The sequence below is a fragment of the Populus alba genome, chromosome 3 (genome assembly GCF_005239225.2).
Source record: "Populus alba chromosome 3, ASM523922v2, whole genome shotgun sequence".
Classification (NCBI taxonomy): domain Eukaryota; kingdom Viridiplantae; phylum Streptophyta; class Magnoliopsida; order Malpighiales; family Salicaceae; genus Populus; species Populus alba.
The window spans coordinates 20,642,825-20,663,916 of NC_133286.1; the positions used below are offsets into that span (position 1 = coordinate 20,642,825).

At 34.8% G+C, this 21,092-nt stretch overlaps 3 protein-coding genes across 6 annotated transcripts; 1 reads left to right on the forward strand and 2 right to left on the reverse strand.

Moving 5' to 3' along the window:
* The first annotated feature begins 2,751 nt into the window (after positions 1–2,751).
* On the forward strand, positions 2,752–6,096 carry LOC118054219 (uncharacterized). 3 transcript variants are annotated; one of them, XM_035065701.2, is made up of 6 exons: positions 2,752–2,909; positions 3,152–3,232; positions 3,352–3,383; positions 4,449–4,690; positions 5,464–5,703; positions 5,802–6,096. In XM_035065701.2, exons 2-6 carry the CDS (start codon positions 3,180–3,182, stop codon positions 5,808–5,810), a joined length of 576 nt encoding a protein of 191 aa, XP_034921592.1. In that variant the 5' UTR covers positions 2,752–2,909; positions 3,152–3,179; the 3' UTR covers positions 5,811–6,096. The 3 variants fall into 3 exon arrangements, with proteins under 3 accessions (XP_034921592.1, XP_073263975.1, XP_073263976.1); XM_073407874.1 differs by lacking the exon at positions 2,752–2,909 and adding an exon at positions 3,830–3,935 and having other exon boundaries at positions 3,146–3,232; XM_073407875.1 differs by lacking the exon at positions 2,752–2,909 and adding an exon at positions 3,830–3,926 and having other exon boundaries at positions 3,146–3,232.
* Positions 6,097–6,362: 266 nt separating this feature from the next.
* LOC118054220 (THO complex subunit 1) lies at positions 6,363–16,584 on the reverse strand. Of its 2 annotated transcripts, none has more exons than XM_035065702.2 (21): positions 16,391–16,584; positions 15,840–15,923; positions 15,673–15,747; positions 15,432–15,525; positions 14,160–14,305; positions 13,947–14,018; positions 13,317–13,389; positions 13,164–13,229; positions 13,010–13,056; positions 12,302–12,370; positions 12,023–12,148; positions 11,863–11,928; positions 11,699–11,740; positions 10,625–10,741; positions 10,429–10,511; positions 9,642–9,708; positions 9,256–9,327; positions 9,082–9,132; positions 7,830–7,889; positions 7,598–7,747; positions 6,363–6,869 (listed from the first exon to the last, which is right to left on the reverse strand). In XM_035065702.2, exons 1-21 carry the CDS (start codon positions 16,391–16,393, stop codon positions 6,606–6,608), a joined length of 1,827 nt encoding a protein of 608 aa, XP_034921593.1. In that variant the 5' UTR covers positions 16,394–16,584; the 3' UTR covers positions 6,363–6,605. The 2 variants fall into 2 exon arrangements, with proteins under 2 accessions (XP_034921593.1, XP_034921594.1); XM_035065703.2 differs by having other exon boundaries at positions 15,840–15,919; positions 16,391–16,583.
* Positions 16,585–18,021: 1,437 nt separating this feature from the next.
* LOC118054221 (cation/H(+) antiporter 2) lies at positions 18,022–20,841 on the reverse strand. Its single transcript, XM_035065704.2, has 4 exons — positions 20,689–20,841; positions 19,600–20,580; positions 18,526–19,451; positions 18,022–18,386 (listed from the first exon to the last, which is right to left on the reverse strand). Exons 1-4 carry the CDS (start codon positions 20,839–20,841, stop codon positions 18,110–18,112), a joined length of 2,337 nt encoding a protein of 778 aa, XP_034921595.1. The 3' UTR covers positions 18,022–18,109.
* Between the last annotated feature and the right edge of the window lie 251 nt (positions 20,842–21,092).

Sequence of the window (21,092 nt, forward strand, 5' to 3'; positions counted from 1 at the left end):
TAATATAGTTGATACTTGATAGGGTGGAGAGAAAGGGAGAGGCAGGTGTCAAAGTGGAACAACTAGTGTAGTGAGAGAAAGTGGTTTGTGGCTAAGAATTGAGGTCGAGATTAGTGGTTGACAACCTCCATCAAAATCTGCATCCCCATTGGTCTAGGTGATAGAATCTGGACCCACAAAATTAGAACTCATGGCCCTGATTTTGCTTATGGTGCCCCTGGAAGTCAAGCCAGCTAGCTCATGACTTTTTCCTTCCTAAACAAGTAGTATGTACCGACAATGGTGCACGTGGCTATTTTGGTCATTTTGTTGGACACGAGGCCTGTTCAAGGGGCCACGTATTACCTGTCTGCATATGGGGTGGCGAGATAACACAAGACGGCAAGCAACGTTTGTTAGACTAACACGTGGCTCTCAGACAGGGAATCTAGGACAGTGTTATTTGCCAGATCAAGGGCAGGCAAGGGAAGTAGCCAATCACATGCTTGTCTACGGCGTGATTGCTATATTGATTGTTTTAAAAATATTTTTTACTTAAAAAATATATTAAAATGATACGTAATATATTTTTAAATGTAATATTACTGTAATTTGAGGATATAGATGATATTTTTCTTTTATATTAATTCTGGTTTGCCATACTCAGTATAAATTCTAACTCCGTCCATCTCGCAAGGACAAGGGGGAAAAAGCTTATTCGTCGAGAAATATTGATGTGCTTGTAAAAATAAAAGAAGAGGAAAAGTGGCAGCCTAGTTTTTTTCTTTCTTTCTTATCCGTAGATGTGATATATCAATTTAGTATTGCGGTATAAAATATATTTTTTAAAATATATTAAAATATTTTTTTAATTAAAAACATTCTTAAAACCGGCTAAAAAGTAGAAGTTCCTACATTTCCATGACTTTTTATTCCCACATTATAAAGTTTTACTGCTTAGCCTTACGATCTAGGGCAGTGTTTGGATAGCGTTTTCAACAAGTTCTACTAAATTTTAAATTTTTATTTTTATTTTAAAATAATTTTTTAATGATTTTTTACTGTTTTAATACGGCGATGTTAAAAATAAATGTTTATAAATAAAAAATATTATTTTAATATATTTTTAGATAAAAAATTATTTTTAAAAATAATGGACTCTAACAATAAAGTATGAGATACCCGCCTAATTTGATTAGCTACGAGTTGTGAAATCAAGATCAACATCCAGCTTTTTCCGATAAGCCGGCCAAACAAATTGCAAGAGTACATGTAGCCAAGAAAAAAAAATCATATGAACAGAATCATCTCCAATCTCTATGGTGGAAGAATTCAAAGGCTTTAAAAAAGTGACACTGATTTATTTGTCTTTATCTAGAAATTAAAACCATATCCAAATCTGGAGAAAAACACATAGATGAACATCACGTCGTCTTCGTTGCTGATGTAGTAGTGTTTGCTTCCTTTTTTAGTGAATGTCTGAGGACACTTTTTTCTTCCTTATCAGGCAATGTTTGGCAACACGGGTAGCCTTTTTTAGCGTGTTTTCAAAATATATTTTATTAATAAAATATTATATTAATAGTTTTTTTTATAATTTTAATATAATAATATAAAAAATAAAATAGTTATTTTGACGTGTTATCAGACAAAAAAAATACGTAACACTACAATACAAATACACGATAAATTATACACGGTAGAAAAAAATATAAAGATGGCGACGATAAAAACAAGGGTAGGTCTTCCTTTTTCTTTTTTTGGGTTGTAAAAGCATAAAAAACTTATTTTAAAATTATTATGAAGAGATTTTATTTTATATCTGTGTTTTGTTTTTTTTTTTCTTTATATTTATCATGTTGGTTTTAAAACTCTGACCAGACATGAGCTTAAAGTCCACTTCAAACAAGAAAAAAAATATATAAAAATTCATGAATTGTTGTGTTGATTTTACTTGCCTTTTTTTGTCCTTAATGCAAAAACGGATGCAATTTTGAGCCAGACAAATCATCATAAACTGTGAGCTGGACCTCCGTTATCATCTGATAGGGAATTTATAGTTATTTTTTAAAATATTTTTTATATTAAAATAATATATATTTTTTTATTTTTTTAAAATCAGTTCATCAAAATCATTTAAAATATATAAAAATAAATTAATTTTTAAAAAAATTTAAATTTTTTACAAATATACATATAACCGTGTTTCCAAACACTCTAATATATTTTTGAACCCACTTATAATTTAAATTTATTTTTTTTCCGGTAAATTTAAAAACATAATATTGAAACTTTCAGGGGAGAAAAACAAAAGTACTTTTAATCCTGTCACCAAAACTCGTATAACTACTTTACATCTGTATTATAAGAATCTTATCACCTAATATATATATATAGCATTTGGTTATTATCTTAAAATATAAAAAATTAAAAAATAGTGAGGAAATAGACTTGTTTGCTTGAAAAAATAAACAGTAATATAAAGTAAATTTGTGTTCATGATATTTTTGAGACGAATCTCTATTCTCTTAAAATAAAAAGTAGAAGGAGATATATATTCTCTTTGTATCCATTATCCTCAATTTTTTTTTTTTTGTTTTGAAACAATTACTAAGCACTATGATTATAAAATTTAATATAAATTAAAAAGAACAAGTCTTGGAGGGCCTGCATAATCTATTGGGCCTACTAACAGTCCATTTCTTAAGGCCTTCAGGCTTCACTTAAACCCATATCGGGCCCATATAAGGATCTCTACACGGAACCCAAAGTTAGCACACCACAACAACGACAATACATTAACCGAGACAAAGTGAAGGGAGAAAAAAAGTTTAACCAGAATCTTCAAAGGTCGAGTCTTCCAGAGAAGCAAAGGACCTGGAATTTCTTTTCCCGCGGCAAAATAATTTTCTCGAGAAACAAACTGGCCGGTACCTGCTTGTGTCTATTATTTCATGATCATCTAACTCTAGGGCAGCTATATTTTCCTGGGTTTGAGTTACTTTTATTGTATTAATGGTCTTTAAAACTTAAAAAGTGGTGGGGTTTCTTGTTTTTTGAAAACAAAATAAACCCACTTCTCGTTCTTGCTTTGTGTCATTATGGTTAGCAAGATACTAACTTTATGAGCTATTATTAATGGGTTTTAGTTGGTTTTGATATTCCATTGCAGGTTGAGTTTGTTTAGTGATCTGTTGAAGATGTTTAAAAACACGTTTCAGTCTGGATTTTTGTCGATCCTATACAGTCTTGGGTATGTTGTAGATTTTGGTTTTAAGCATTTTGTTGTTATATGTCTGATTGACTGTTGGATTTGTGGATATGGATATTAATGTTATGTATTGATTCTCTGTGTTGATTGGATTTTTGTAGGAGCAAACCTTTGCAGATATGGGATAAAGAAGGTGAGTGGCAGGATTTATTGGTGACAGTGTTGTGAATTTCTCTTATTTAGCTACTTTTGATTTTGGTTTTAGTACTAGATAGAGCTCATTTAGCAATTTTGCTTTCTTTGTTCTGGAAGGTCATCACTTATAGCTCATTCTACTGTTTGAAATTATAAGTGATATTTGCTTCTGATATGGACCCTGAAAGACTATGGTTGTCTATTGTAGATATAAATTATCGTACCAAAGCCTGAAACAAATATATATTCTCTGTTGCTTTATATTCCAGGGGCAAGCTGGGGTATATATTATGGTAGCGGGAGACATTTCTTTATAGCAACTCTTCTGAGATTTTTCTTCTTATGCTGGGGATATGTTACAAATCACTGGCAATCTTACTTCTCAATCTACTGATAGATATTTTTTTGGTTGAAAATGCATATGACTGATGTCAATATGTATAGGAGGTATATATACCTTTTATTTTCTGCGAGGCACCAAAATGCATCCAGGTGATGTCAAAAGGATACGAGGCATGTTTAGGTTGTGCTCCAACTACAAGTATGAGAGGTTATACATGCATGATATATCTCTTGTTTTTTTCCCATTTCAGTCTTTTGTGTAGAACTTAAACCATAATACTGTGAAGAATGAGATGCGATTATGAACCCACCAGTCGCTAAATGAGTGGGCTTCTTAAATCCTGTTGATATTTTTAAGTAACATTTATGATATTGAGAAGCAAATGTTGAAAGAGATATGTTAAAATCTGTATTCAATATGGCCATTGGAGATAATTATTGGAAACTTTTTTGAATTCCCAGTTCAATCTGTTAGCAAGCATCTTAGAATTGCTGATCCTAGAGACAAGGGAAAATGTCTAATGGTGTTTTTTCAAGCATAGTTGCTCTCACTACGAAGCAATTCTAGTTACCACTTCAAATTCCATGTGATAGATTCAAACATTATGATGTAGTTGTTATTCTGAAAATGATTTCTTCATTTAACGTGATGACAGCATTACAGTTTAGTTCTCCATAATCGAGTTTGCTGGCTCTAACTTCTTTTTTGAGTCTTTAACAGTTTCCAATGGCCATATAAAACGACTGCATGATGAAGACATACAATCCAATGTGCTTGAAATTGTTGGATCGAATATCCAGTCCACATATATTACATGCCCTGCAGACCCTGGAGCGACTCTTGGTATAAAACTCCCATTTTTGGTTATGATTGTGAAGAATGTGAAGAAATATTTCACATTTGAGATTCAGGTGCTGGATGATAAGAATGTCAGGCGGCGTTTCCGAGCTTCCAACTTTCAAGTGTGTAAGTTTGCCCTTATTTGTGATGTTTGTCATTTTCCTGACCTCTTTTCTTATTTTCCTGTTTCTTTTCCCAGAGAAGTTGTGGGTTATGTATTACAGGTCTATTTAGTTTGTTGTTATGATAAAAGAAACTACATATTGAATTTTTCTTCAAGTCAAAGGAATAATAAGGAAATTTGATCCATATTCAAAAACCTACTGTTTGTTATATGGTCTGCTGGCATTGTGGGGTTTATAAATATGGCTGCTAGATCTTGTACTTGACCATGTGGCTACAGTTTCAGAGTCTAATAAATCATTGAAGTGGTGGAGGAATTGTGTAGCTGTGTCTGGATGAGTGGTTCACTTTTTGAGAGAGAGAGAGAGAGAGATGGGGTGTGGTGGGGGTCTTTCTCTGTTACAGATTTTAGTTTTCTAGAGGAAATTATTGGTCTTACAAGTTGGTATCAGAGTGATGCCAAGCTTAGGGTTAAGTTGAAATTGACAATCGATTCAGCTGTCATAAGATGGTTTGATGATTAATGGAAAACTGGATAGCGACTATTAAAATTTCAAAATGTACATTTTAAGTTTTCATGTAAGATTGTTGTTTGAGTTGAAAGATTTTGAAAAGGTATGCTTGCTTTAGGATAAATTGATGTAGTTCGATAGTCCTTGTACCTCAAGTGGTTTGATTTTTGGATCGGACATGCAAGCTTATTGATGCACTGTACCTTTTTTTGTAATGAATTATAGACATTAAATTTGATATGATTCTTTGAATCTTGCAGACTGTCACTAGGGTGAAACCATACATCTGCACCATGCCACTGAAGTTGGATGAAGGCTGGAATCAAATCCAATTGAATCTCGCTGATTTTACTAGGAGGGCGTATGGAACCAACTATGTTGAGACTTTAAGAGTTCAGGTTCATGCAAACTGCCGTCTGAGAAGGATATATTTCTCTGATCGCCTATACTCAGAAGAGGAACTTCCACCGGAATTTAAACTCTATCTTCCAGTACAGCAGGTAAGGATACCATGCACCGCACCCTTACTGCTAGCTTCAAGTTGGCTTCTCTATCTTGGTGTTTGCTTCTCATTTTTCATTTGATATATTAATTGCAGAAAGCATGAGAAGGTCGTGGCTTCGGAATTACTGCTGCTCAATGAGGATTTCTTGATCCTTTGTCATTCTTCATCATCCAATCAGTTTTATCTTTTTTTTTTTTTTTGGCTTTGTTACAATTCTAGTGGAAAGCTACCAGAACTTTAGAACATATTTGCCAGGTGGTCTGTGACATTTAAGTGGCTTGGCTTGGCTAGGCGAGCTTTTGATTTTCTGCTCTGTGTTTTATCTGTACAATTTGGAGATTTTAATGGCTTAAAGTAGTGTGCTAGAACAGAAGATATTCACTCTCTAGGTCACCCGCTCATCTGTAGCGCTAGAATACGAATGTTATGAGCGAGTTGCAATCAAAGTTATGAAACTCACTAGCAAAGCAAGGGTTAGGCCCGATTGAGTGTGGTTAACTTGGATCAATTTATTTTATTTTTTTTTTAAAAAAAAAAAACAATTTAGAAAGCTTGTGAGGTCCGAAATGTTACCTCCACAGGCTTCAAAAACATTAATATTTGATTAATTCGCTGGGAAAATATAAAATGAAAAGAAAAAAACATAAAACGAGAGGACTCGGCATTTTTGGACGTCTCATATAAAATTTAATATAACTAATCCCATCCTTCTCATTTCCAGAAAGAGAAGGAAGCTCAAGAGGAATTAAAGGGTTGTAGCATACTGATAGGCAATAGAGGGTAGTGATCTAACATTAATAAAATGCTCACTGTATTTTAATCGAAGTCTAGTGATACATTCTTTTGCACGAGCAACTTGGACGCCCAGCGTCAGGGGTATGAAAAGTGGTTCCAAAATCAGCCAACTGCTTCTAAATCTACCTCCGCATCAGTCTCTCCGTCTATCATCCCTGCCTCTGCTTCAGCGTCTGCTTCTACGTGGCCTGCCTCTTGACCACCATCTGTGTCGGGGCTCTGCTTTTGATGTTCATCTGGTGTAGGAGTGCTGCTCTGTGATATATTGCTGGTCGTGGCCATGGCATCAGAGTCCATTGGTGTAACAGAGGCTTCAAGATCAGTTCTGATTCCTTCACCATCAATCTCGCTTGCAGGTGTTGCAATCTAGCAAAACACATTTACTTGAGTCCAGAAAACAGTGTCCTAAAACATCTGTAAAGAATATCAATATATAAAGCACCTAGCATCCTAATACACCGAATCTCAAGAGTTGACATCGATTGGCCATCCTTTACATCATGAAAATCTCAGGGTTTGATCAATAACTCTTAAACTGTAAATGCAAAAAACAATTGATGAGTGAGACTGCCGGTATCTTTCTGCATAAATTGGACCTTCTACTGTCCTGGCTGTTGCAAAAACCTCATCTCGTTTGCACCAAGAATAGGCTAAGTAGCAGAACTTGATTTAGATTTCCTTGCAAGATGAAACATCTACTGTAATAGTAAGCATATTCAAAATTACAACAGTCAACCCATTTCTGTAAATCACCACATGTTTGATGACCATGGTAATTTATGAAAGAATCGTATTTTTAATCAGATGAAAAATATTGAGCTGGTCCAGTTTCCAGAAAGTCAGCCTACTGACGTTAACTAGAAATCTGTAATTTCATCAGGAAGTTGCAAATTCTTAAAATGGACAAACACTCAAGCTTCAAGCAGTTAAAAAATCTTTTCAGAACCCCTACAAATAATTAAAATTAATTCTCTTCAAATAATAACAGGAACAAAAAATCCCCTTTTATTTCTAATAAGGGCAACAGGTTCAAATAAATCATTAGAAATTCACATTACCACTGGGAACTAGAGAGCTTAAGTTAAGACAGATACCTGATTATCTTCCACTTGATGTGAAGCACCCTTTGGCTCATCCTTTTTGGCACGTTTAGACCTGTCATTGGGTTTAGCTTGGTGTTTGGACCGGACATCCGGTGGCAATAGTTCTAAAGGAACAACTCCTTCAATACCATGGTCAGTAAACTGCAACAAAATTCCCATAGATTCTGTTAGCCAGCAGATATCATGAAAAAAAAAATTATGAATGTATTGGCTGTAATCATACTCGAGAGAAACCATCCAAATCCTGCCTAGCAGAGACACGGAGACCTTTCCAGCAATAAACCTGGGAAAACAGAGGTAATTATAACTTTTGCAGCCAGCAATCCACATGACTTGTCATAACAATTCAACTTGCAGCAACAAAGCTCACCTTGAAACAAAGCTAAAATGAGGAGTCACCTGTGTGCTTATTGACTAGCTGATCACATTAAGTTCATACTTTGACACAGCATTCAACCCATCACAACTTTGTGCGAATATAAGAATTTGGGGTCATTCATTACTTTATCCTATCATCCCAGTCCCCATCTCAAGAAATAGAGATCATATGATTCATTAATGTGGTATGCCTTTAATATCTGGGGAGCCACATGCAGCTCTACTCACCATAAAACTAAGAGCAGATGTAGATGATCCAATGTTCATGCAGAATCCACACAAAACCATGTGAATGTCCTAACTATTATTAAAGCTGGATGATTGATACCACTAAAACAGTTAACTTCATTAGATTATTGGAACATTTATACTTGAGTCCATGTATTCACTTATTAACTTTGATGAGGAACTAAAAGACACGCTAGTCACAAGAACATGTGTGTTAGCATATCCTGATAGTCAGGTGCAACGAACGAGACACTGATCATAACATCACCCGTTAGATCTACAAAATTGTCCTTAGTACCATGCGAAAATGTCCCTCCAAGATATGAATTAACTAACCATAATCAGATTAGGTTCAAGCAAAACGTTGCAGTGCTTTTATACAAGACATACCTCCTTTCCCCCCTGTTTTTTAATCCATGATGCACCTCTCTAGCTGCCCATTATTGTCTTCTAGTTTAGGTGGTCAGTATTCCTCAAAGAACACCCCTCTAACATCCTGATACCCTTATTTATATCCATTATGCAATTTATGTTTGTGTTTTTCATGTTCCCAAACATTTATAGAATAGTGTGTTTTTGAAGTGTTTCCAAATTCTAAACTTACACATCGATTACCTTATCTTCAGCAAATATAATCTTTTAGCCCCAACAACAAATATCTTCCAGAATTAACAACAAATATCTTCCAGAATTAATTACCACATTACAAATGATATCGGATAGTAATATCTAATATTATTACTTGTAGTTAACTGAAATGGTAGAAAAGTAAATGATTCAATGGCACCATAACCATGGAATATAAAGTCATGTTTTAACCAAAAATGAAATGTGATGTTCGAACATCAATTTTAAGAACTAAAACTTACCCGGTTATTCTTGTGGTGATAATCAGCTTCTATGCTAGCTGATGGATCCATCTATAAATTCAGTAAATAAAGAAACTTATTCAGATAGCTAACACATCAAGATAAGTACAAATATATATATATATATAAAGAAATTTATTTGACTTGGACGAGCATATTAGGGTGGGTGCTTACATCTTCTGCCAATGGTTTCCAGTAATCTGTGATGGCAGGAGTTCGAACACGTTGAGGATCAGTCAAGGCATTCTGGACATGTAAATAAAATCATTCGTACTAACTAACACGGCATGAAACAACTTCACAAATGAACAACAGGAAAGAAAAACCATAGATTGCTTGGGCTATCACACTATTATGAGCTTTTGGCATTTTGACTACATATATCCTTATAATTTAAGTTACCATGCCTCAAAGATGCCATGAATAAAAATATTCAGCAATGCAAAATAACAAGAACACAAAGCAATAAGATCTGCTGTTGAATGAAAAATGAAAAGAAAAGGAGAATATGACTAGTATGCATATTGTAATCATCAACTCAATTGGTGAATTAGACCAACCGGATTCTGATCTGCCCACTTCCACAATTGTGAGAGCTCTTTATTTCCTAGCCTCCACCTTGGCCTACTGGAGGATTAAGAAGAGAACACATATTTCAGAAGAATAGATGAAAACTTTAAACAGAAATGTGAAATAGCCATCAGTGGTAAAGACATATGCAAAAAATATATATATAAAAAAAAGATTACAAAAAGATAAAATATGATTTGCAGATAATGAGTTGGAGGGCCATCGATGTAATTGATCTAGTTGCAAGGATCAATGTAATTGACCATGAATAGTTTTCCACTAATTTTCTTGGTCAAAAGACAAACTTTTGGTTGAGATTATTAGGCATTTAAAACCCGTATCTTCCATTGTTTTTTTTTTTTTTTTCAAAAAGAACACTGTAGTCTGCAAAAGAAAGCTGGGTGTAAATAAGAAAGTGGGAAAGAGGTGTTTTCAACTTCATCATCTACATAAAACTTCAATGCAGACCACTAACTTTCATATTGAACCACATATCAGAGCTTGTGAAATCATATTAGCTGTTAAGTTTTCAAAGCTAAAAGCTTCAGCAACTTATTTCACTATTGATGCAAACATGGTTTCATGAACTACTATATGTATCCAGTAAAAAGGAACCCATTATATATAACCACTGAATATTCTAAAGGGCAGCAAAATAAAATCAAGTGATGCTATCCTACTATCTCCCACATCATTCTCAAAGCACATATTCCTAAAAGGGTATAGTGTCATGAATGTAAGCATGCAAGGAAAACATGAAGCAATCAACTTGCATACCGTTTTTTACCTCCGTCTGGAACTGTCTTGTTCTCTATTGGCTGCTTTTCAAATGGAGGGCAACCATCACGTTTCCACCACAGCTAAAAGCATGAAAACTGGGAACTTATTATTCTATAAAAAGGTCATCTCATGACACAGGCTATAGACATGCATATCTACTATCAATAGGGAGAGAGGGTAAGCATATTCTTACCCAATTCTTTTCACGTTCTAGTATATGCTCAACCTTGTGAAGAAAATCTTTTCCTTTAGGTGGAGTCATTTCAAGCAACTTCTTTACATGCTCCTCGCGAGATTTTATTTCTTCTTTCTAGAGTAAAGAGAAAGTATACTGTCATAGCAAATCATGTCAGTATATCCATCACATACATGCATAATTCACACGTCAACAAGAATATATAATCCAAGTCAAGCAGACAAGAATACGAATGAAATAACATTGTACAGGAGGGATGGTGTTCTTGCAAAGCAGTTTCTTTTTTCCCAAAGGGGAAATAGAGGGCGAAAGGTGAAGAGGGACAGAAAGCAGGATGCTCTTACAGTCAGGCTGCAGACCAATGAGATTGTCACAATAAGATTGTTACGGTCACACCAATCATTCTTTTTGTTTGGTCCTGAATGTCCAAGCAATGCACTTGGAGGAGATGTGTGTTTTTTATGCAGATTTCAATCTATCAAAGTGCATAATGGATGTAACGAAACACACAAGCAGGAATTTAATGCTGATAATATCCTTTTGCTTCTCTAAGAAAAGGTTGAAAGAAAGACATTCACATTTCACCTTAAGTCTCCCTAACTGCCTGTTTTATCAATATAGTAAACTAGTACATAAATGTTGCAATACCTTCGCATATCTAGATTGTGCCATGTGTAAAATCTTCAAACTTCACAAAAGTAAAGGTAAAGAAAAACTAGATACTTTCCGCAATTTCATCCTTGTCCACCAGTTCAAACATTTGCTATGAGAAAAGTAACACATGCGTGAGGTCTCAATATGTCAATTTTTTCAGATGTTGATGCTAGAAATCTCAAGAGAATTTCATGAAATACAGCATCAAATTCATTGCTTTCAGAATGTTCTGGCAACAAAATATTCAGAAACATGAGCATATATCAGAACTCCAATGATGAAAAGAAATAGTACGTGCGCACAAGCATGAATCAATTTTGCAAGTGTGAGCCCCAAGTGTCCAATCCATGTGCATGTGTGCAAATAATTTGCAGATTGTAATATAACTTACAAAATCAATAATGGAACAGCACTAACCATGCTTTCAGATGTTAAATCTTTGTCATTCTTTCCTGGGGCCTGCAAAAAAATTCATAGTCAATCAATTATGACAGACCAGAAGAGGTGTAGAGCAAGAAGACAACAAAATAAATAAAGAAATGAGAAGCACACAAAAGGCTTTAATAAGGTTTTAATATTACCTTAAGGTAGTCAAACAGTATGAGACACTGCACAAGAACATGGCGCCGAAAACTTGGATCTTTTAACTGGAAAATTTCAAATCAAAAAAATTTATAAGCTAAACATTAGATCAAGATGTTCTTCCTATATTGTTCAACAACAGTTTCAAACACCAGTCACCTCTAAACCCATCAGTTTACTGCTTGTGAGATACTTTATGTTAAATGATGCTGCCTCTTCCTCCAAATTGTTAGCACTTCCTTCTTCCTCACTCAAAGGCTGAGCTTCAAAGGCATTCAAGATGACCTATATATCTCAAAATTTTTTTAAAAAAAATGTCATTATAATGATAACATAGAAGTACAACAAAAACTTGTAGAATAAAATACAAAAAAAATTTTCAATTTAATATCAAGTAAAAAGACATAAAACTCATTTAATACAAAGATAAATGTTCACCATCAAACTCAATGAGAATTTTTGCCACTTGATTGGAGAAAGAGTAAGGGAAGGGTCACAAAAGTACTCCTGAAAAAACAAGCAAACAAGTTTGTAAGAGTACTTACAGCAAGTAGCTGTAAAACAGAAGAAAACATCCCTTAGAAAGTTAAGAGAAAGTATACTCTAGGCAGCAACTCTCAAACTAAACCAAAATACTGAACAATTCCACTATCAAAGTCCTAGAGATAACATAGAATAAGTGATCCTCTTAGGGGCACCAAAATCCTAATAGTGCTAAGCAAGAGAAGAAAAGGAAAGCCAAAATAGGAAAAGCAAAACACACATACTAGAGAACTCCTAATTAATTTCCTAGTTTCCTCAATATACCATGTCTTTAATAGTATTAAGATTCCTACGCTTGAAAAATCTTAAATAGATTAGGTTTAAAAGAAAAAAATAAGATATACAGAATATAAAGTCAAATTAAAATAATTTGAAGTTATCTTTTTTCCTTGCATCTTTTATTTCTTTGACCATAAGAAGATGGAACTAAATGCATGATTGTGCTTCCTCTTTGAATCAATTACCATGGATATGTAGTTTCTCACGTAACTAACCCCAGGTTAGTTAAGAGAGAAATTTTGTCAGAGTATGATAAGCACATGTTTGGGTAAAGAGAATGGAATCCTTATCTAAACTAACAGTGATTGTAGAGGCAAGGTTTACCTGTAAACTCCACATGGTTTTATAGAAGTTGAAGTCCAGAGAAATGGCTGAAAAGAAGCGACAAAGATCAGCACATACAATCCCACAATAAAGTTAAGTGGCACTAGACAAGTCAATACAAAGTTTACTGAAGTTTTCTGTAGCTAAGACAAACCAGCTGGTGGCTCTTTCTCATATTTAGTCTCATTTGATGTGTTGAAAACTCCTTTAATGTTTACAGCTGCAGCCATTAAGCAAAACAAAGCGACCTATTAATCCAATGACAGCACTTGCTGTCGAAATATAAGAGCTGAAAATAAATACATACCTGAGCGTTCAGATAGTGGAAAAAAGTGAGCTAGAAACATCAGAATTCGTCCGCAAAACACGACATCATTTGCCTATAAAGTTAAAATATTAGAACCAATGGTTAAGGAAACAGTAGGTAGTAGGTTGGCACCAAAGGTTAAGGAAAAAAATAAACAGTAGGGAGTAGCCCCTGTCAATTTTTCCTTTATTTTGGAAACAAAAGAGAAGAGAAGAGAAAGCAATTAAAAGGAGTTATAACTGTATTTTGTACTTCAAACAAAAGCAAATCTGACTTTGTTGTTCACATTGCCGCAGATGAGCACTCTTGTATTTTATTCATTATAAAATCACAATCTACAAAGATCATTGAACGCCAAAGATAAAGAACTAATTAACTAAATCAATAGCTACATCCACATTCAGCATTACCCAGAAATCACTGTTGGACAGATTCTTCCTAACAAGAGAAAGAGGAGACAAGATATAGGTCTTCATTCAAGAATCATAAAGTTCCATCATGATAAAGAGCTTTTACTCCCTAATGTGAAATAGTCAAGACAAAGCAGATACAAATTCTATTGTTGACACAGGTTAGCATACAAGAAATTATGCTTATGCATGTACCACATATATCAATACATTAAACTACCTTTGAAAGGCGTCGGAGAAGTTGATTACATGTTCTCAACATCACAAGTTTTCCACGAGCAAAAAGTTCTTGCTGTATGAAAAGCAATCATCAAAATAAACACAGTGGTTAGTTGCAATTGAATATGCAGGACTGGTGATGGACAGTCTAATCAAAATCATGAACATGGATAAAAATATAAACAAAAACTTGGAACAATCTGAAAGCATCTACCTTTCCAAGTATATCTTGCTTACTCTCTATGTAACCAAAAATATCCTTGCAATTTCTCATTGTAGACATTTCTGTCAAATCTTCCAACAACTGGAATATCATACCACCCTCAACAAAATCTCTCTCACAGAGATATAGAACAACATCTGGTAGCCCAAAAAGAAGTTAAAACTTTGAAACGCAATGATAAATTAATAAGATATATGCAAAAAATAAACTTGGTACTGCCAAAAGACCCAGCGAAAAGTAATGAAACAGCTACATCATTGGTTCAAGCCCTATTCAAATCCACCAGAAGAAATCCTTGAGATTGATGTTATAATATAAAATCATAAATAAGAAGAATAATAGATCACCAAGCATGATAATTGGTCACTCGCTACTAAAATATCAGTTAGAAAATTCAGACAACTTCTAGGAGTCTTGTCCCAGAGAAAGAATGGTTTGCTAAAGAGGGGTTTTCAATAGTATTTATACTTCTGGAATCTATAGCTCTTGCATCAACCCCTCAACATTCCGTGCAATAATTAGAGCACTGCATGACACAAGCAAAATTAACTCAAAGTTGAAATGAACATCACAAAGATGACAGTTCCAAGGATTTGCAGAACTCTTTCAAGCTCCATCCACCAGAACCTAGTGCATGGGCACACTTTTGGTCCAGTTTTGTCTAACAAATTACATTTTAAAATCATGAAATTTCTGTAAAGAAAAGGCACAAAAATGTCTGTGAACCAGCACTTCTATAGTTTTGCACATTTGCATATCATGTCAATAAGTGTTAAAATATGGTCTACTCTTGTTTGGTTTAGCTGTTCAAAAACAAACCAAGATGAAACACAAAATTTGTAATCCATGTGGACATTAATCAATTTTTGTCTTAGACCCAATTCACAATTTATCGGAAGCCTATGTGGAAAAGAACTGATAAAAGTAAATAGCCTCTCGCAGAACTAAGCAATTCTATTTTGCATGGATTCTCTCAATCAACTAAAAACCCGATGAAGGCAACACCATAAACCAGCTCTCACAGAACCAATATGAGGGTCCTATATGTGAGATTCTGCATCTATAGGGGAATGCTCAAATCAAACCAACTCAAAAATATTTTTCACTGGTCACTAATGAAAAAATTAAAACCAAAAGAAGAAATCAAATTATATCACTTTTTATTTATTTAATCTTGTAGAGCACTTCATCACAATTTAACACATCTTAATTCAGAATCCCAGGCACGAGCAGAGGAACTAAATAACAACTACTAGCATATACCTAGCAGACGAGGAATTTGACCCTGTGAGTCTTCACCATCATCAATGGACTTCCCATACAACATTATTTCCTCCCTCGACTGCGCAGAAGATGACTTCATAAAAAACAAATGTAAAATCTCTCAGCTCACACAAAATGAACAAGAAAAAAAAATCCACAATTATCCATATTAACTATACATAAAATGCTCCTTCAATGTGCACCACAAAAAAAAAAAAAAAAAAAAAAAAAAAAAACATACCACAAGCTCCTGAAGCAATGTCCGGAGCATATTTTCCAACAATTGATTCTCATCTTGCACTAATTTAGTTTGCTTCTGTGATCATCATTTAATTATACAGCAGCAAATCAGCAAGCCCTCCATGCGCAAAAAAAAATTGAAAAAAGAAAAAAAAAAAAACTAATCACCTGAGGTTTAATAAATTCTTGAACAGTCTGGAGAGCAAAAGATTCAATTGGACCAGACTGCAATATAGCCCTCCTGAATTCTTCCTGAAAAAAAAAAAAAACCAACATAAATAAAATATTATTCAAATAAAAAGTAAAAATGAAATGGAAGCATGTAATTTATTAAGAATCACCAGATATGCAAAAAAAAAAAAAATGAAAACCTGTAATTAAAACTAACAGCAAAAATTAAAATTAGGTTTGCAATTAATCTCTATTTGACCATTTAAATTGCCATAAATAGGTGATTAAATTAAAAAAAAATAACCAAATGTGCAAATAAAACCTCAAAAATCCGAAAAATGAAAACCTGTGACTAAAATTAACAGCAAAAATCACAATTACGTTAGCAATTATTCTCTACTTGACCATTTAAATTGCAATAAATAGATGATTAAAATTCAAAAAATTATTAATCTGAAACCCTAACAAAAATTTTGAAAACTTCACCGAAACAGAAAAAATTAAAACTGTAGAAAACTGAGCTGCAGGGGAAAAAAAGGATTCCTTACCATGTTGAAGAATTTAACTACACTGCAAGCCTAAAACTCACGACCCGCACTGTACTTGTCAGTACTGTTAAGTGATTATGGTGCGGTTAGTGCAGTTGATGGAAAGAGAGGGAAGCAGCTGTGTAAAGGGAGCTGCAGCCCGAGAGCAAAGAAGATGGAATTCTCCTGATTTTTTTTAACAAAAAATCTCGTAGAAAGAGAGGCATGCTCGTAACTAGAGGTTTTCGAGCATGGGCTTGTAAATGTCCTCTAAGGCCGGCCCGTGTTTTTGTACTTACCCGTTAAGCAATAAGCATAGTTTGGAAGACCGATCAGATCAGGCCTTGGTCATAAAACGAGAAAATTGACTTTTCAATTTCTTTTAAAAAATTTAAAATAATATTTTTTTAATAAAAAAAATCAGTAAGTTGATAGTCGAGTTTTTAGCCACGTTTTTTTTTCCTTTTATTGAAACTGGTTTAGATCTGAGTTGATTTGATTTTGAGTTTGATTTTAAGTTTATTTGTCATTCAAAAATAATGTTGTTAAGTAATGTTAGTTTTTTATACTACACTATATATTTTTTTTTATGTATGTTTTGGTTCCATGGAAACTCCACATTTATGCCTTCTTGCTGATTTAGGGCAAGTTATTGATTTTCTCTCCTTGGAATTTCGTTTTACCGTAAGCTTGGTATAACATAAACAATAATAATTTTTTTTTATATAAAAGATTTTGTTTTCTATAATATCATATTAATATCACAAGAATATTTTTCCATATTTTATTCTTATAACTTATTTTCTTATGTTCTAGCTTGATTTTTTAAGTTAAGATTTTGTTTTCTAAGATATCATATATCTACTTTTACAATTTTCACCAGCATTAAGATTTGACATGTAGAGATTTAATTAAAAAAAATTACTAAGGTATAAATTATATTTATTGTAAAATTTAAGGACTATCAAAGAACTATCTCAATCCAATAGTTTAAATTGTTAGGTAAGTTTTTAAGATATAATTTATATTATTCTCTAACACACTTCTTTAAGTGAAAGTCCTTTAAACTTGAAACTTGTACAGGCCCACATTACTTTGTGTTTAATTTTTATCAAATAAATATAGATGGTAAGATTCGAACTTGTGATCGTTTGGTCATCAAAGCTCTGATACCATGTCAAATAACAATCTAAACCCAATAGCTTAAGCTATTAGGTAAAGTTCCAAGATATAATTTATATTATTCTCTAACAAGGACTAAAGAAACTTCAATTAAGAGCTTACTGGTAAGAAAAATAAAATACAGGGACCAAATTAAATTTTTAAAAATACAGGGACCAAATTAAATTTTTAAGAAGGATCAAAATGTATATTCGCGAGATATTTCATATACAATAATTTGAACATGGCTCTCCTATCCTAATCTGGTAAAGCCACATGAGAAAGTTTATCCAAACACACCCTTAATTCGGATGCCTGAAAGTTGTTAAATACTCAGCACCTGGTGAAAAGTTATGTTACCCTAATCGACTCCATTAACTAGATTGGTCTGTTTCCTGATTGTATAGTTGAGGCCCTTTACCTCTCCTGAAGCTGTAAACCTAATGGAGGGTTTTCTAACTCAGTCGCATGACATTGCACGAAATCCTGTGTGAATGGAAACTACAGACAATAATTACCTGATGATCCATATACAGTATATATACATTAAATACGTGCGCGTAAGATCTCTGATAATCCCTAGTTAAGGTCATTTCTCGAGTGCCGATACTGTTGAATGACCAAAACCGAACTGGTGGTGTTAAGTTCTGAAGAAGCCAGAAGGTCCCCGACTGTCCCCAGCTCCGGACACTCCTCCCAGTCGCTCATACCAGTTGTCATAGGTGAGTGTCCTCTACCACCCTTTCCTACAATGAGCAATGAATAGGTATCATGTATGTCTCTTAGAGCCTCTGCTGTTTGAGTCCCATTCTCAACATGCTTCTCTACATATCCAACTTGACCTGGCGTCACATATCTGAAAGCAGAAGAAGAATGTAGTTCTTATTGTAACAAGAGCCAAGACGCAATGAAATTACTCTTTCAGAAGGGAAAAAACATGTTTAGAGTAGAAGAAGCAAAGATGTCAAGCGTATATGTAATTTGCTAGTGGATACCTGTTATAGAAATCCTGGACAACAGCCCTGTCAATCTCAGCCTCGATGTCGTGACTTGACATATCCATCAGTAGCTCATCATCCCTGTGGGGTGTGCCATTATTGTACCCTGTCTGTGAGCTTGACGGTGAAAGCTGGAAGTGGATGAGTGTCAAATGAATGTGAGGATGGTTTGAAATCATTTTGCAACACGCCAATGCCTCGCGATCGTCGGAGCCTCCAAAAAACAATGCTGCTATATTTTGCACAGATTGTGAACTAGGTTGTTGAAATCCTGTCTGCCCTCGATCCACGAAGATCCCTACCGAGCATGGCGCGTGGCGCAGAATCTTATGGTTGGTGGTTCTCATTCCGACTTTTCCGCTCTCCATTTTCCCATCAAGGCGCTGGCGCTTGTGAAAAGTCAGAAATATGATTGAAACACGCAAGTCCTCAATGGAATCACACACATCCTCGTACATTCTCTCAAAGGAAGACACAACTTTCCTTTGGCGGATCAAAACTTTGGTCTCCATGGTATATGCATCCACGGCATCATTGATCTCCACAACATCATTTCCGCCGTAGTCCTCCTCGTCACTATATTGGTCACCGTCTTGTAGCTGGTGGTACATCAAATTCTTCTTGGTACGTTTCTTTGGGAGCTCAACTAGGTGCATCAGGTAAGCTGTGACCGGTGTTTTGAGAGATTCACTAAAAGCAGAGATTAACCCAATTTTCGATGATATATGTCGAGATCCGTAGACACAAGCCAGCATTCGTAGTTCACTCTCATGTTCACCTAATTCAAGGGAGGTATGGCTGTGAGAAAAATACTCTTCTTTTTTCCTTAATATATGAGCCACTACCACTCCTGCTATCACAGTGTTCATCACCACGACAGATACCACCAGATTTTCAACATTCTCTCGATCCATTGGATTCAACTACAGGAAAAGCATAACACAACATTACTAAAAGAAAGAAGACATTTTTTATCGAGGTAAGTATCTATATCAATGCAAGTACCAAATGCTACGCAAAGGAAAACACAAGGGTACTAATAATTCCTGGAAAGGTCTTCAGAAAACTTACAGTATCCTCTGGCAGATTTCGCATGATATGAAATTCGGCATTTCCCTTCAAATCGAGTAAAAAGCCAAGTACAATGCCCTCGTCTGTTGGGATCTTGAGGTAATGGCAGGCTAATAAGGTGCCGATAATTTTACTTGCGATGGACATGAAAATCATCATGATAACCATGATGAAACTATTGAAACTTCCCATATAAGAGACATCAAACTGAAAACCTATGCAGCCAAAGTAAACTGGAAGTATGAAGTTGTACGTAGCGTAACTGAGTTTATGCAACAATGACCGAGTAGTTTTGCCTTCCCTAGGGAACATCAAACCGAATAAAAAGCTAGATGCTGTACTGAGGTAGCCATACTTTTCGATAACAAGTGCCACCGTTACTAAAAGGGACAAGAAGACCAAGAACTCTGCATGTGTCACATATTTTTGGTTCCGAGTTCTCTGGTTACACCAAAAGGCCAAGTATTTGTTGACAACTATAAGTGCTATGGTCAGTAAAAGCAAAAGAATCCCTTTCCCGAAATATTCCCAGCTAGCTGAATGAACTATAGACCCCAATAGCACGCAAGACATTTCGGAGATTAAAGAAGCACAGACTGCCAATCTTCCTGTATCCGAAGTCAGAAACTTCAGTTCAGCTGCCAGTCGAAAAACTACAGGAGATGCTGAGTTCGCTAGGACTATTATGATGGAACTGGCATAATCAAAACTGGCTTTTATTCTTAATAAAATGATGAGGGAAATAAATGCAACGATACCAAACAAGACACCTATAATCAATCCACCAGATGCAATAATGCTCGCTTTGCGCAAGTTACGCCTCATGTATGGAATATCCATCTCTAGACCTAACAGGAACATAAAAATTGTGCGGAAAATGAATTGCAAAACTTTATAATAGTCTTCAGTAGACGACTGGATAAAGAATTGATTAACTTTGGTGATGCGGGACAACAACGAGGGACCTAGCACAATTCCAGCCTGATAGAACAAGAAACTATCAACACATTAAAATTTATTCATGTTGGCTTATATACCAGAAAAGATCAAGATTCATGAACGTATTTTGAAAAGAGAAAGATGGATTACCAAGATTTGTGCAACAGGTCCAGGCTGACCGAATTGTTTCAAGAAGAGGTGGAAGCAATGAGAGATGACAAGAATACCAGCAGCCTGCGTGGAGGTTGTAATAAGCGGATTAAATGGATCCCTTGCGCACAGAGCTCTTCCTGCAGCTTCCATTTTTTAATATCACAAAGGAACAAGATAGATTCTGGTAAGATTTTGATTGCTGGAAATAATAAATTGAAAGAAAAAAAGTGATTGTGGGATGCAACAAATTGTTCAGTGCTCATCACGGCATATGTGTCGTTCCATTTTTTTTCTTTTTGTTGCATTGGTGTAATAGATTCACTGAAAAGGTGAACAGTTTTGTGGCAGGAAACTATGGAAGGTGGCTTGAAGGCATTAAAAATAGGGAGGGAAGGGAAGGC